Genomic DNA, 13,022 nt, shown 5'->3' on the forward strand with positions numbered 1-13,022 from the left:
AAGGTGAGGCACTGAAGTTCAGGGTCCAGCTCAGGAAAGCATCCCTTTTTAGGGAAGTTAAGCATGTGTTTAAATGCTTTGCTGAATCAGAGCCTTGCTCAAACCTACGTAGAGAGTTGGTGCCAGAAAATATGTTGGGGTTCCAAGTTTCCTGACGATTTCTCTAACAACTAGAAAATCATGCTTCCCCATGAATTAGTTATTCCTTTGTTAACTTTAGTAAACCATAATAAATAGATTTAATCCTAAATATATTTAACAAGAAGATAATCTAATTTGACTAGTTTTTGTTTTCTCAACAATAATGCTATGGCATATGAATAAGCTACTTAGCCAAGAGGCTTAATTTTTAGCTTTTGTCATATATAATGATATAAAAATGGAAAATTAATATAGAACTTTGAGGATATTTTTGGCCAACATTAATAGTATTTAGTTACTTACTCTATACTATCATTAACTCATTAACTGGTAATTAAGTCTTTGAAAATGTTGCTCATTAGAGCCACAAACCCTGAACCATCCTGAATTTAATATTGACATTTCTGTTCATAAATTTAAGAAATGTAAATTAATTTAGCTTGGGTTTTTTGTTTTTTGTTTTTAAAGAGCAAACTTTGCCCACTAGTGATGCATGCATCGATAGCATTATACAAGAGGATTCTATTCTATTGTGTGTAGATTTGTATACTGACTTCATCGCCATAGTATTTGTGTGCCTGCCAGTAGTGCTTTAAGCATCGTAACTAATGTCTGTCATGTGTTTGTTCTCTTATCCTCTTCCCAAAGAGAAACGTGTATGCAGTGGAGTATTTTTTTTTTTCATATATGCATAAAATATGTTGACTTTTCAGGCTAGATTCCCAATGGGATTTAAAGTACCATTTGCAAAAACAGTGGTGGTGCTGCCCCCCTTATGCCCAATAGCCCAGTGCCCTAACCATTGGAGCTATGGAGTCATTCTCTCTATCCCAATAAATATGTAAGTATTTTGTATAAAGTGCGACAGTTTCAACAGGAGAGAGACCTTCCTCAGAATAGCCAATAGCCTGGTGCTTAGCGTATCTGGGGGAGTGGGGAGATGGAGGTTCAAGTCCCAGCTCCAGAGTGGCGATTGGAATCCCTTTCTCTCTCATCGCAGGTGAATGCCCTAATCACTGAACTACTGCATATCAAGGGTTTTGTGAATCTAGTCTTAATTTCTTTTGCTTTTATTAAAAATACTCCAAATTAAACATTTTGTTCAACCCTAAATTAAAGTTTTCAGACTTCTTCAATTAATTGAAAATGCTAAAACAATTGGCTTCTATTCAACCAGAGCCACATTCCCCCTCCTCCCCCGAACTATTAGCAGACCAAAAAATGAATTGGCACAGCTCTACTCAGTATGAGGAAGGGTTGCAGAATCCACCTGTAATTTAAACTATCTACATACAATGCATAGAAACCATTACACTCTAGTGCAACTCCTCACAGTTGGGTCTCAGAAGTATATTACAAGTTAGTAGCCATTTGTTAATTAGTGATCTTAAAAGTATTGTCTGAGTCTCTCTCCTTTGGTGTGCTATAATGTTATAAATAGTTGCAGCAACCTTGTCAGCATTTGCAGCCTCAGAAAAACAGTGGTACTGAATTTTTACTTTACATTTGCCTTTTACCGTTTATTCTGTCTCTTTACCCCAGAGTCTGCTAAACCAGTTAGTTTAAATAGAACTGAAATCAGAGAGCCATATATAGTTTAATAAAAGGGATGTTCAGCCTTGAGTAGAACATCTTTGCTTCTTAGTGAAATTGATCTCTCTAATGGAATAATGCCATTATCCTAGCTTGCAATAGTTACATCCATGGAGAATATAGTCTGATAGTACAACCTTAAGCCTTTTTTAGTGTATTCTTGTTTGCAAAAATATTTACTGTTTCAAGAGGAAGTAATCGTTCTTTGTCTGAAACGTGTGTATGCACAATATATTGTTTGAAATCTTTCCGTCAAATCAGTAAAACTCTTTTATAATATTGATCTAGCATTGTTAAGTCATGCTGTAGTCAGATCAATAATACTGCAACTAATTGACTCTGCCAAAAACCATTAAAAATCAAATTGTCAGCCATTTGTGAGTTTCAAGAGAGCTCAGTTTGCTTCTGGATTAAGTGCTTTTAAAAAAATGAAATTTGAAAGCAGTCACAAGTAAATACTTTAGGAATCCTTACTTAAGTACATAGTTTTTACTTTAACAGACAGTTTTGGGGAAGGAGAGCAGCAAGAGTGGGAGGGGATAACTTTTCAATATGTTTACTATAGATCCTTCTTGCAGACAGCTTCTCTTAAAGTATTCTATGGGAAGTAGATAATTATAGAGTAACATACCTGGGGCCTTGTATGGCAAGTAGAGACAGTATGGGAAAAAGGATAATGTTTCATCTTACCCATGCATTCTACTTTTAGCTGGATAAGAAACTGCAAGCTTAGTTTGCCATCATTTCTTCAGTTTTAAATGCTGATGATTTTACAAAAGCAAAACCAACATAACATGTAACTAACAAGGTTGTACCAGTTCTTCACAGATTCCTTCTATGTTAAATTTCTTTCCTCTATTCTTTATCAGTTGTTTTTGAGAATATCTGAGTGATTCTCTTACTCAGCACAGTGAGGCTTTAATCCTGATGGATCATATATATGCTTGCTAATATTTAATATTATTGCTACTGTTCTTATAGTTATTACTACTATAATTACAGTGAAAGTTGACAGCAGAAGCCTAAATGGGCCAAATTTTGGGCTGGCCTCTACCTGTAATCTAAAGTTATGCTTGTATTTTGTGTGCAGTTGGTACTTGCAAAGCCTGCATTTCACGTTTAACATGAATTTGCACTTGTGCATTCAAATTAGGGTGGCAGCTAATTATCAGGTTTTCACACTCAAACTTGCAGGTGTAATTATAAAGGTAAATTTTAAAACATGTGACTGATTGTGTTTTCATGAGGCCACTGTGGATCCATGGTATTTAAACCTCCAGTTCTTCTTCAAATGCTGGTTCCTATATGTATTCCTCATGTGGGTACACACATGCATCTGAGTTCAGAGATTTTAACAAGCAGTGTCTTTTGGTCCACATATGCACAGTTGGTCTCCTCATGCTTCTGAGCAAGAGCAGAAGAGGCAGTACAGGTTGACGCCCCCTCAGTTCCTTACTGCTGCATGGTCCAGAGTCAGAATTCAATGTCCTCTCTTTCTTCAGCTTTCAGAGATCCTGCAGATAAAATAGTATATAGTTATTCTTTTTAGCTTAGTAGAGCTACATTTTTAGTGTAGTTTGTGTACTTTGCTTCCCAGGACTGGGGACTACCTCCCTGCGGTCTGGGTCTATGCCCAAAGTCCCAGGCTTCAAAACTGCATCTCCTGCACTAGATCCTTCTCTGTCAATGACTAACACCAATGCTGTCTCTGCTGTCTGGGTGAGACACATATTTCTTCTGTGTCTGTCAATCATTTCCACCAATAAATTGCGAATCCTGTGAGCTTCACCTTCGGAAACCCTTAATGGAGAAGGCCCTGAGACCCCTCTGATCTGGGCCAGGGAGACCCTCCAGTACAACAGCCTCAATAAATGAGCACATGCCTAGGAGCAGAGCCTTCAGTTTCAAATTCCAAAGATTCTTCCTTCAGGGCTTCCCATAATAATAAAGGGCATTCTCATGGGCACAAGGAGAGATCCCTGTCAAGGACTGTCCATAAGAGATGCACTCCTCCCCTGAGCCCATCGAGATTGGGTGAGCCTTCTTCTAAAGGAGGACAAGTTGGTGGCAAAAAGAGCTCTTCAGGTTGAAGTTGATGCAACAGATATAGCATCCAGAAGCTTGACCACTGGTGTTTTTATGAGGAGGGATTCTTGGTTGCAATCCTTAGGCTTTCCCAGGGAAGTGAAGAATACTATGCAGGCCCTTCCCTTAGATGAGTCAAACCTCTTTAATGAGAAAATGAATGACTCTTCATTCATTAAAAGACTTGAGGTCTACCCTCCACTCCCTATCTATATTCCGCTACCTGCCCTCCGTCCCCTCTGCTTCTGGTCTGGTTGGATTCACTGTGAGACGAGAAACTGAGGGGACGTCAACCAGCACTACCTTTTATATCCTCACTCAGAAGCACAAGGAGACCTACTGCACATATGAGGACCAATGGACACTGCTCGTTAAAATGTCCGGACTCGGATGCATGCTCATGCATATCCACGTGTTGAATACAGATACGGACCACATATCTCAAAGAACTTCCAATATTAGTAAATAACTTCCATTTGTCATTGGTTGGTCTAATTCAGCTTTGTAATAATTGTATTTCTGTATTTTGAATTGCTGATTCTCTTTCATGAGAAGCATTTTTAATGTATATGAATAAATCAAATATGATTGCTCCTTTTGGAAGATAATTCACTGTTTGTAGATGCAGAGATACTCTGCAGAGATTAAAGGAATTCAGCCTCTGGCTTGAAACCTATGTTAGTTTTGGACTGGCTTTGTTTGCTACCTTTAAACTACAAGTTATTTGTATTTATAAGGAATGGTGGTATGAAAGGATCATAGGTTAGTGTTTAGAACACAGGACTAAAAGGCAGAAATTTGGGGTTTATTCTTAATTCTGCCACTGAGTTACTGTGTAATCTTAATTGCATTCTGTGCCTGTTCTGCACCTGTAAAATGGGAGATCAAAGTTCTTTAATATTCTTAGATGAAAGCTGATGTAGATGTATAAAGCATTATTAAGCTTGAGCTTGAATTGTCAACATGATATTCTAGGACTGATGCCTTTCATGGTTTTTAGACAAATCTTGGCAGAATTTGTTTCCTTAGAATGACACTTTTTTCCCTGTCTCCAGATCTATTATTAGCAGAAGATTTTTCTGTATAGTTGGCACACTATACCTATATCGGTGTATTACGATGTATGTAACTACACTGCCAGTACCCGGTATGCATTTCAACTGCTCTCCAAAGGTAAGTTTTTCTCACTGCAATTCCATTTTGTAGCTTCTGTTCTTTTTCTTTTTTCCACACGCCAGAGATCCTTAATAACTGTGAACAGCCTTCTTGATTGTAACTCTCATATAAATTGGAATGGCAGGGACTTTTTTTTCCACAGATCGTCGATGCTGCGAATTTGTCAACTCGAGTGCTAGCTGTCGAACAATGCAAAGCACTCCCTTCTCAGGCCTAATGTGCAGTGTTTGTATCGATTTTTAACTATTTTGACTTTTTTTTTTTTTTACTGAGATAGTGGAATCTATTCATCCTATAATGAGATGCAGTTACTGACGTAAAGGTGCCATATACCACTGTAGCTTATTTCTAGAGCTGAGCAAAATTTGAAATTTCCATCTCATGGGAAATTCCAGTATTTCAGCATTTATGTTTTCATCCTGAACTGAAAAGTTAACATTTGAAAAATTTTCATAGAATTAAATATTCCAAAAAACTTCTTTTCAGAAATATCAAAATGTTTTCTGCTTTTTCAATTGAAACAAAATCTTTCATCATTCCTGAAATCACAATGTTTCATTTCAGTTGGTTGAACTCAGGTAGGATGCTTCATTGCAAGTTAGTTCGACATTAAACTCTATTTCCCCATTGTGGCACATTGCCACATATAATCATAGAAGATTAGGGTTGGAAGAGACCTTAGGAGGTCATCTAGTCCAACTCCCTGCTCAAAGCAGAACCAATCCCAACTAAATCATCCCAGCCAGGTCTCTGTCAAGCTGGGCCTTAAAAACCTCTAAGGATGGAGATTCCACCACCTCCCTAAGTAACCCATTCCAGTGCTTCACTACCCTCCTAGTGAAATAGTCTTTCCTAATATCCAGCCTAGACCTCCCCCGCTGCAACTTGAGACCATTGCTTCTTGTTCTGTCATCTGCCACCACTGAGAACAGCCTAGCTCCATCCTCTTTGGAACCCCCCTTCAGGTAGTTGAAGGCAGCTATGAAATCCCCTTCACTCGTCTCTTCTGCAGACTAAATATGCCAAGTTCCCTCAGCCTCTCCTCGTAAGTCATGTGCCCCAGCCCCCTAATCATTTTCATTGCCCTCCGCTGGACTCTCCAATTTGTCCACATCCTTTCTGTAGCGGGGGGCCCAAAACTGAATGCAATACTCCAGATGTGGCCTCACCAGTGCCGAATAGAGGAGAATAATCACTTTTCTCGATCTGCTGGCAGTGCTCCTACTAATGCAGCCCAACATGCCATTAGCCTTCTTGGCAACAAGGGCATACTCGTATACAGCTTCTCGTCCACTGTAATCCCCAGGTCCTTTTCTGCAGAACTGCCGCTTAGCCAGTCGGTCCCCAGCCTGTAGCAGTGCATGGGATTCTTCCGTCCTAAGTGCAGGACTCTGCACTTGTCCTTGTTGAACCTCATCAGATTTCTTTTGGCCCAATCCTCCAATTTGTCTAGGTCACTCTGGACCCTATCTCTACCTTCCAGCATATCTACCTCTCCCCCAGCTTAGTGTCATCCGCGAACTTGCTGAGGGTGAAATCCATCCCATCATCCAGATCATTAATGAAGATGTTGAACAAAACCAGCTCCAGGACCGACCCCTGGGGAACTCTGCTTGATACCGGCTGCCAACTAGACATCGAGCCACTGATCACAACCCGTTGAGCCCGACGATCTAGCCAGCTTTCTATCCACCTTGTAGTCCATTCGTCCAATCCATACTACTTTAACTTGCTTGCAAGAGTACTATGTATATAAGTCTTATGGGGGGAGGGATAGCTCAGTGGTTTGAGCATTGGCCTGCTAAACCCAGGGTGTGACTTCAATCCTTGAGGGGGCCACTTAAGGATCTGGGGCAAAATCAGTATTTGGTCCTGCTAGTGAAGGCAGGGGGCTGGACTCAATGACCTTTCCGGGTCCCTTCCAGTTCTATGAGATAGGTATATTTTTATTTACTGTGCGAGACCGTATCAAAAGCTTTGCTAAAGTCAAGATATATCACGTCCACCGCTTTCCCCATATCCGCAGAGCCAGTTAACTCAACATAGAAGGCAGTCAGGTTGGTCAGGCATGACTTGCCCTTGGTGAATCCATGTTGACTGTTCCTGATCATCTTCCTCTCCTCAAAGTGCTTCAAAATGGATTCCTTGAGGACCTGCTCCATGATTTTTTTCCAGGGACTGAGGTGAGACTGACCAGCGTGTTCCCTGGATTATCCTTTTTCCCTTTTTTAAAGATGAGCACAATATTTGCCTTTTTCTAATCATCCAGGACCTCCCCTGATCACCATGAGTTTTCAAAGAAAATGGCCAATGGCTCTGCAATCACATCGGCCAACTCCCTCAGCACCCTCGGGTGCATTAGATCCGCCCCATGGACTTGTTCATGTCCAGATTTTCTAAATGGTCCTTAACCTGTTCTTTCACCACTGTTGAACATGGAAGTTGTATTTGGGGAGCCTGTTGGGCTCTATTCTCCCCAGGGACCAGGCTTCACACCTGGACTATATCTGCGATTCATGCAGAGTCACACGATTCCCCTACAGTTTCATCAAAGGAGAGTCCAGATGGCATTGTGGGATTTGTAGTCCTCCAGAGAGCCTGACATGTAGGTCCCATGAGGGAATGCACTAGTAGGGAAGGCAGTTTAATGTTTTGTTGAATTGATTTGAAACAAAGCATTTCAGATTAAGCAAAGTGAAATATTCCGATTTGTATCGAACTGACCCAAAGAAATATCTTGTTTCCATTTTTCTAATAGAAAATCAAAGGGTCCTGGAAAAACAGAAATTTTCCAATAAAAACATTTGATTTTGTGGACAATAAATTTTCCATTTTAATGGTTTTCTTATGGTAAATTCCCACCAAGCTCTACTTACTTCCCCAAATTTACAACACTTAGCTATCCTAGTATAAGCACCTTTATATGGGTATCATTGGATCTGCACTGGGGGCATTATACTGTACCAGTTTGAAACCAATATAATTTAAGTGATACAAAAACTGTAGACAAGCCGTAGTGCTCGCTCACTCTCTCCACAGCATTCCTATCCCTAGCCAGCCTAGATGTTAATTATGGTAATTATTAAGCTTGAGAGAAATAATCTAATCAGCCTATTTGAAACCTCCCCCGTAGAAGCTCTCTACGGCTTCGTCCACATTTTTCTGTATTGGTGAAACTCCACTTACAGAGCAGAATTAGTTGGCAGGGCATCTTAAAAATCCAACACCCCTTAACCTAGTTTACACTCGTATTGTCACTGTTCTTTTATGGGTGGAACTGCACTGGTGTTCTTAAAGCAGACAAACCCAAAATGTTTGGTTTCCAAGAGAAAATGTTCCAACGAGTGTGCTGGCCAGTGTTGGAAATTAGCACTGCTTATATGGTGACAGTGTAGTCTTTGCCAAATCCTATGTAGCTGCTTGGAGACATATGTCTTTGTAAATGGAGGAATGGGTAGGGACATGAGAAGGGGAAATCAGCAACATGTGTGATCAGTCAGTTAAACAGCGAGCCACTATAAGTACAAAAAGAAACCAGATACTATCATTCCAAACTGAGTAAATTTGCCATTTTTGAAAAGGAACATTCTTTATTTCAACAGAAATTAGGCAGGTTTGCCAACGTTTTAAGTGACCTTTATAACAAGGACTAACGAGCTTTGTACTCCATTACTGCAGAGTTTTGATATGTTCTTTGATCTTTCTACAGGACTTCCTTGTAAAATATAGAGCATTTTCAATCCCGAAAATCCCTTGTCATCTCCTTATCTGAGTCAGACATAATTTGAAAGAAACGATTCAGTGTTTGGGACCATTCTAGGCTTTTATGGGTAATACAGGAAGTGTTTATAATCACCATGAAAGATACTAAACAGATCCTTAACATTTGAACTGTCTGAAAAGTATAATTCATGCCTTCAGTTGAGTTTTTAAAACAAGAATAAGCTCTAAAATAAAGGAATATTAGTCTTCAGAAGACAAATGTATTCAGTAGTTACTGATTTTAGTAGTACATGTTTTGCTCTAATTATTAAATGGTTACCATGGTTACTTTAGGCTGTGACCCTCTTTAAAATTAGATTATGATACAGCATGAAGAATTATCTGGTTACTACACTAATCCATTAGATCCTAACTGGTTAATATACTAAGCCGTTAGATCCTATACTTCCAGGTAGTTTGTAGGCATGCAATACAATCTTTTCTTTGAGTGACCAATGTGCCCCTGTTATGCTTGCAACAGAGTGTAAAAAAATTCCATTACTTCTATTAGTGGCCTCTTTTGAATGAATGCAAATATCTGATCAGAGTCACTCTAGCAGGTGTGAGCAGCCCAAACAGTATCTTACAAACACTCCATAAAATAGTTAATGATCTTCTGGAAGGAGCAAAAACCTTTGTTTGGAGGGGGAGTAGAATCTTCACAAATAGATTTTTTTTTTAAAAATGTATTTGCCATCTGGTGCATTCCGAAGGCAAAATAAAAAAAATTCTCCAGAAGTATCTTTGAGCTTAAATCATCCATTGCATAGATAGTTTAAACATCAAGAGGAAGAGATATAAACCCAGTCAGATATTTGGAAATCCAGCTGGCCCTTCCACCTACTGTTTGAATTTAAGTAAATTAATGTGTGTGCGCGCTGTGGGCTACACTAGTTGAATTTGTTTCAAAATAAAAAGTGGAAACTAATGTTCTGAGGCCTCTTAGATTTTACAGTCATACTGGCAGTGAAAGGGAAGCAAAGTCCCAGGACAAATTTGAGATATGGATACTCCAATGCATGCATGTGTTCCAGGGAACATAGGTGGACAGAGGTCAACAGTAGGAATCATACAGAGAGGAAGGGGCTAACTGTAAAAGATGGCCACGGGTCATCCTTGTCCTTCTCATTGATAATCCCTTGTGCTTGGGGTGGAAGACAGGGTTTCCACTCCAGTGAGCTAGCTGAAGCTTGAGAGACATAGTAAGCCTCTGAAGAACCAGAGCTTCACCAGAGGTCAGAGAAGCCTGTATACTGTTTCTTGCTTCAGACTGGGGCAGGGAGGCACTGCAATGCTGAACCTTAACTCCAAACGTATACTTCCCACATGAAAGAAGAACACGTCATACGCTTTCCCATTTATGTCTGCTATAAATATAAATTATAGTGTTGCTGAAAAAGATTACACTTTTAATTACAGTGTGAGTTGGATGAATTTGGTGAGTCTCTTGTGTGTCTGTATCCTTCGGAGAGGTGTGGAGTATGTTTAATGTTGTGACTGGATGTTAAAGTATTATAAACAAGTTTTCCAGAACTTGTAAGTTCTTTTGTTTTATGCATTTGTGTGGATATGTTTTACCCTTAGCAGTTTTACCTGGTTTTTAATAAGCTTTTGTTTGTGGAAACAGTCTGAATGTGTCTAGTTTGTGGTAATACTTCGCAATCATCTTTCTATTTAATAAAATGTTTTTGAAAACAACACTTTGCCACTCTGACTTTTTTTTTAAGCTTCTTTCATGTCTTTCACATCACACTTTTCCTTCATATTGTAGTTATTAATGTTTGGCTTCTACCATTGTTCAGTTCTCATTACCTGTTTGTCCCTTGCTAACACTTTTCTCCCCCTCCACCTATTTCTCCTTCCTTGCATTCTATGTATTGTCTCCTCCATTCCTTCAGTTATTATCTTTCCATTTCTTACTCTTCTTCTCTCCAGTAATCTCACTTCTTCCCAATCACCCTCTTTCTTCTTTTTTCTAATGAGTCTCCCCAGCCTCTCCACATAGTCACCTTACGCATCCTATTCATCCCAATGCATCTGAACACTTGTGATAGGCAGGAGAATTTTGCTCCAGCCATAGACCATGGGTAATTTGCTTTTTCCCTGTCCCTGTCCTTGCTGCAGAGGGGGTCACTGGAAAAAATGGGTTTTTCAGTCACTCTTCAGAGGAGTATAATGAAAACAGGTTTTATCTTCCTTTTTTGGGGAGATGGGAGGGTATAGATAGTTCACAGATTGACTTTCTCCAGGAGACAGCTAAGGCACCAGCCTTCAGTTTTTTCTGCATTGGTGGGAATAGTGAACAGCAGCTAATAAGTGATGGTGTTTCCTGGTCTTCTGTGTGAGATCTGCTCTACCTTCTTGAATACTCATCAGCCTGCAGGGCCACCCAGAGGATTCAGGGGGCCTGGGGTCTTCGGCGGCGGGTCCCGGGGTGGAAGGACCCCCGGCCGCGGGTCTTCAGGGCAGTTCGGCGGCGGGTCCCGGAGCAGAAGGACCCCCGCTGCCGAAGACCCGGAGCAAGTTTTCCGGGGGCCCCGGAGCGAGTGAAGGACCCCGCTCCAGGGCCCCCGAAAAACTCTCGTAGGGGCCCCTGCGGGGCCCGGGGCCTGGGGCAAATTGCCCCACTTGCCCCCCCCCCTCTGGGCAGCCCTGTCAGCCTGGTAAAGGAAGCACAGAATTGTATTAAATCTGTGCCTAGGTGGCCTGGCTCCACAGCCAGAGGGAAATGGCCAGCCCACACAGTGAGTGAATACGCAGTTGTCTAGCACTCACTGAACATACGACCAATGTCCTATGTTCCTTGCTGATGTTTGAGCCAAATTGTGGAAATGATTCAACAGAGCTGGAAACGCTGTACATAATTTATGGAGGCATTTCCAACACTGGATCCACTGGGTGGTAGCCATATGAGGGGTGGGTAATAATAGGGGAATATGGTTAACCAGAACTATAAAGCTTTATAGCTCTTCTTTATGCAGAAACCATTGTATCAAATTTCAGGTGTTATCAGACCACATTGAATGTTAAGGTGGTATTTACTGTTTGATCAAGCTCATTAAATTGGACAATTCATCCAATTTACTATTGGACTAATTTCTGTAGGAACAGCATTGTTACTAATTCATCTTAATTGTTTACAATTTATCATTATCAAATTAAAAGGAAAATGGGGGGTTACCAGATTTAATGAAAACACCTAAAAATTGCAGTCTGTAGCTGGAATAATTTGATTTCTGTTTAACATACTTATTTTTGTGGAGGTGTTGGGCTTCAGAATATTTGTTAGATGAGATTTTTCAAAGAGAAGAGACATTGGTATGTAAAGTACATTTTTGCAATCTGTGTCATTCAGTGTATAGGATTTTATGGTGCTACAGATGTTCCTGCTGCTTGATTTGCTTAGTGTGTTATCTTGTCATCCCAGAAAACTATTCCATGTTTTTATAGCTATTGTGTTTATATTCCATTGCTGTTCGGTGTTTGAATTTTTATTGTGAGTTTTGCTTTGTATTGGTCCATTATTCATTGGAAGAAGTAAGTAAGTTGCATGACAGCTCATGTAGTAACATAACCTGTTCTTTTTTTCTCTCCACAAACACATCTGTTTGCCAATAGAAACCAGAGTAGCTCCAAAAAACCCTGTATTCTAGGAACTGGATTTAGGCAAGACTATATACATTTGATTAATCTGTCAGTCTGAGTTCTGTATTTTGACTGCCTGACCTTAGCTTCTGGGTTTTGTCTCATTCTTAGAAAAAAAGCTAAGTTCGGAAGACCTTTTACTATTGCTGTACAAATTATTTGCCTGGTTGACTTAATTCCTTTGCCATTCATCTGTGAGAAAGAGTGACCACTTCACTATTTTCTGGAGATGTAACTGTAAAGGAGATAGAAAAGCTGTTTTCCTAGGAGTTGTTTTCCTGCTTTCCCAGGATTCCACAATATATTTACGGGGCTTACAAAGCATTCTCAGCTATAGCTGTGTAGCTCCCATTGAGAAAACTAAACAATTACCTGAATTTAAAGCGCCCACTAGAATCATTTTTCCTTACAGTAGTGAACAATATTGAACGTTGCCAGCAAAACATCTGCAGAAGAATGTCTTAAATGGCAGCACTTATAAATATTTATGAATACCAGGGAAAATGATTTCATCTTACCTATTTTAGTGTTACCATAACTGATAGCACTCTAAAATCATGGTATATTAATTGCTAGATGTAATGGCAGTACCTATGGAGTTATTGCTTTGATCCAGAATA

General features: G+C 40.0%; 1 protein-coding gene across 1 annotated transcript in view; it reads left to right on the plus strand.

Annotated features, from left to right (window-relative positions):
- SGMS1 (sphingomyelin synthase 1) overlaps positions 1-13,022 on the plus strand; it is a 209,203-nt gene that overhangs the window by 189,341 nt on the left and 6,840 nt on the right. The window contains exon 7 of the mRNA XM_065407676.1: positions 4,875-4,992. Coding sequence (XP_065263748.1) covers positions 4,875-4,992 — 118 coding nt within the window. The remainder of the gene's footprint in view (positions 1-4,874; positions 4,993-13,022) is intronic.

This window comes from Emys orbicularis, chromosome 7 (genome assembly GCF_028017835.1).
Source record: "Emys orbicularis isolate rEmyOrb1 chromosome 7, rEmyOrb1.hap1, whole genome shotgun sequence".
Lineage (NCBI taxonomy): Eukaryota > Metazoa > Chordata > Testudines > Emydidae > Emys > Emys orbicularis.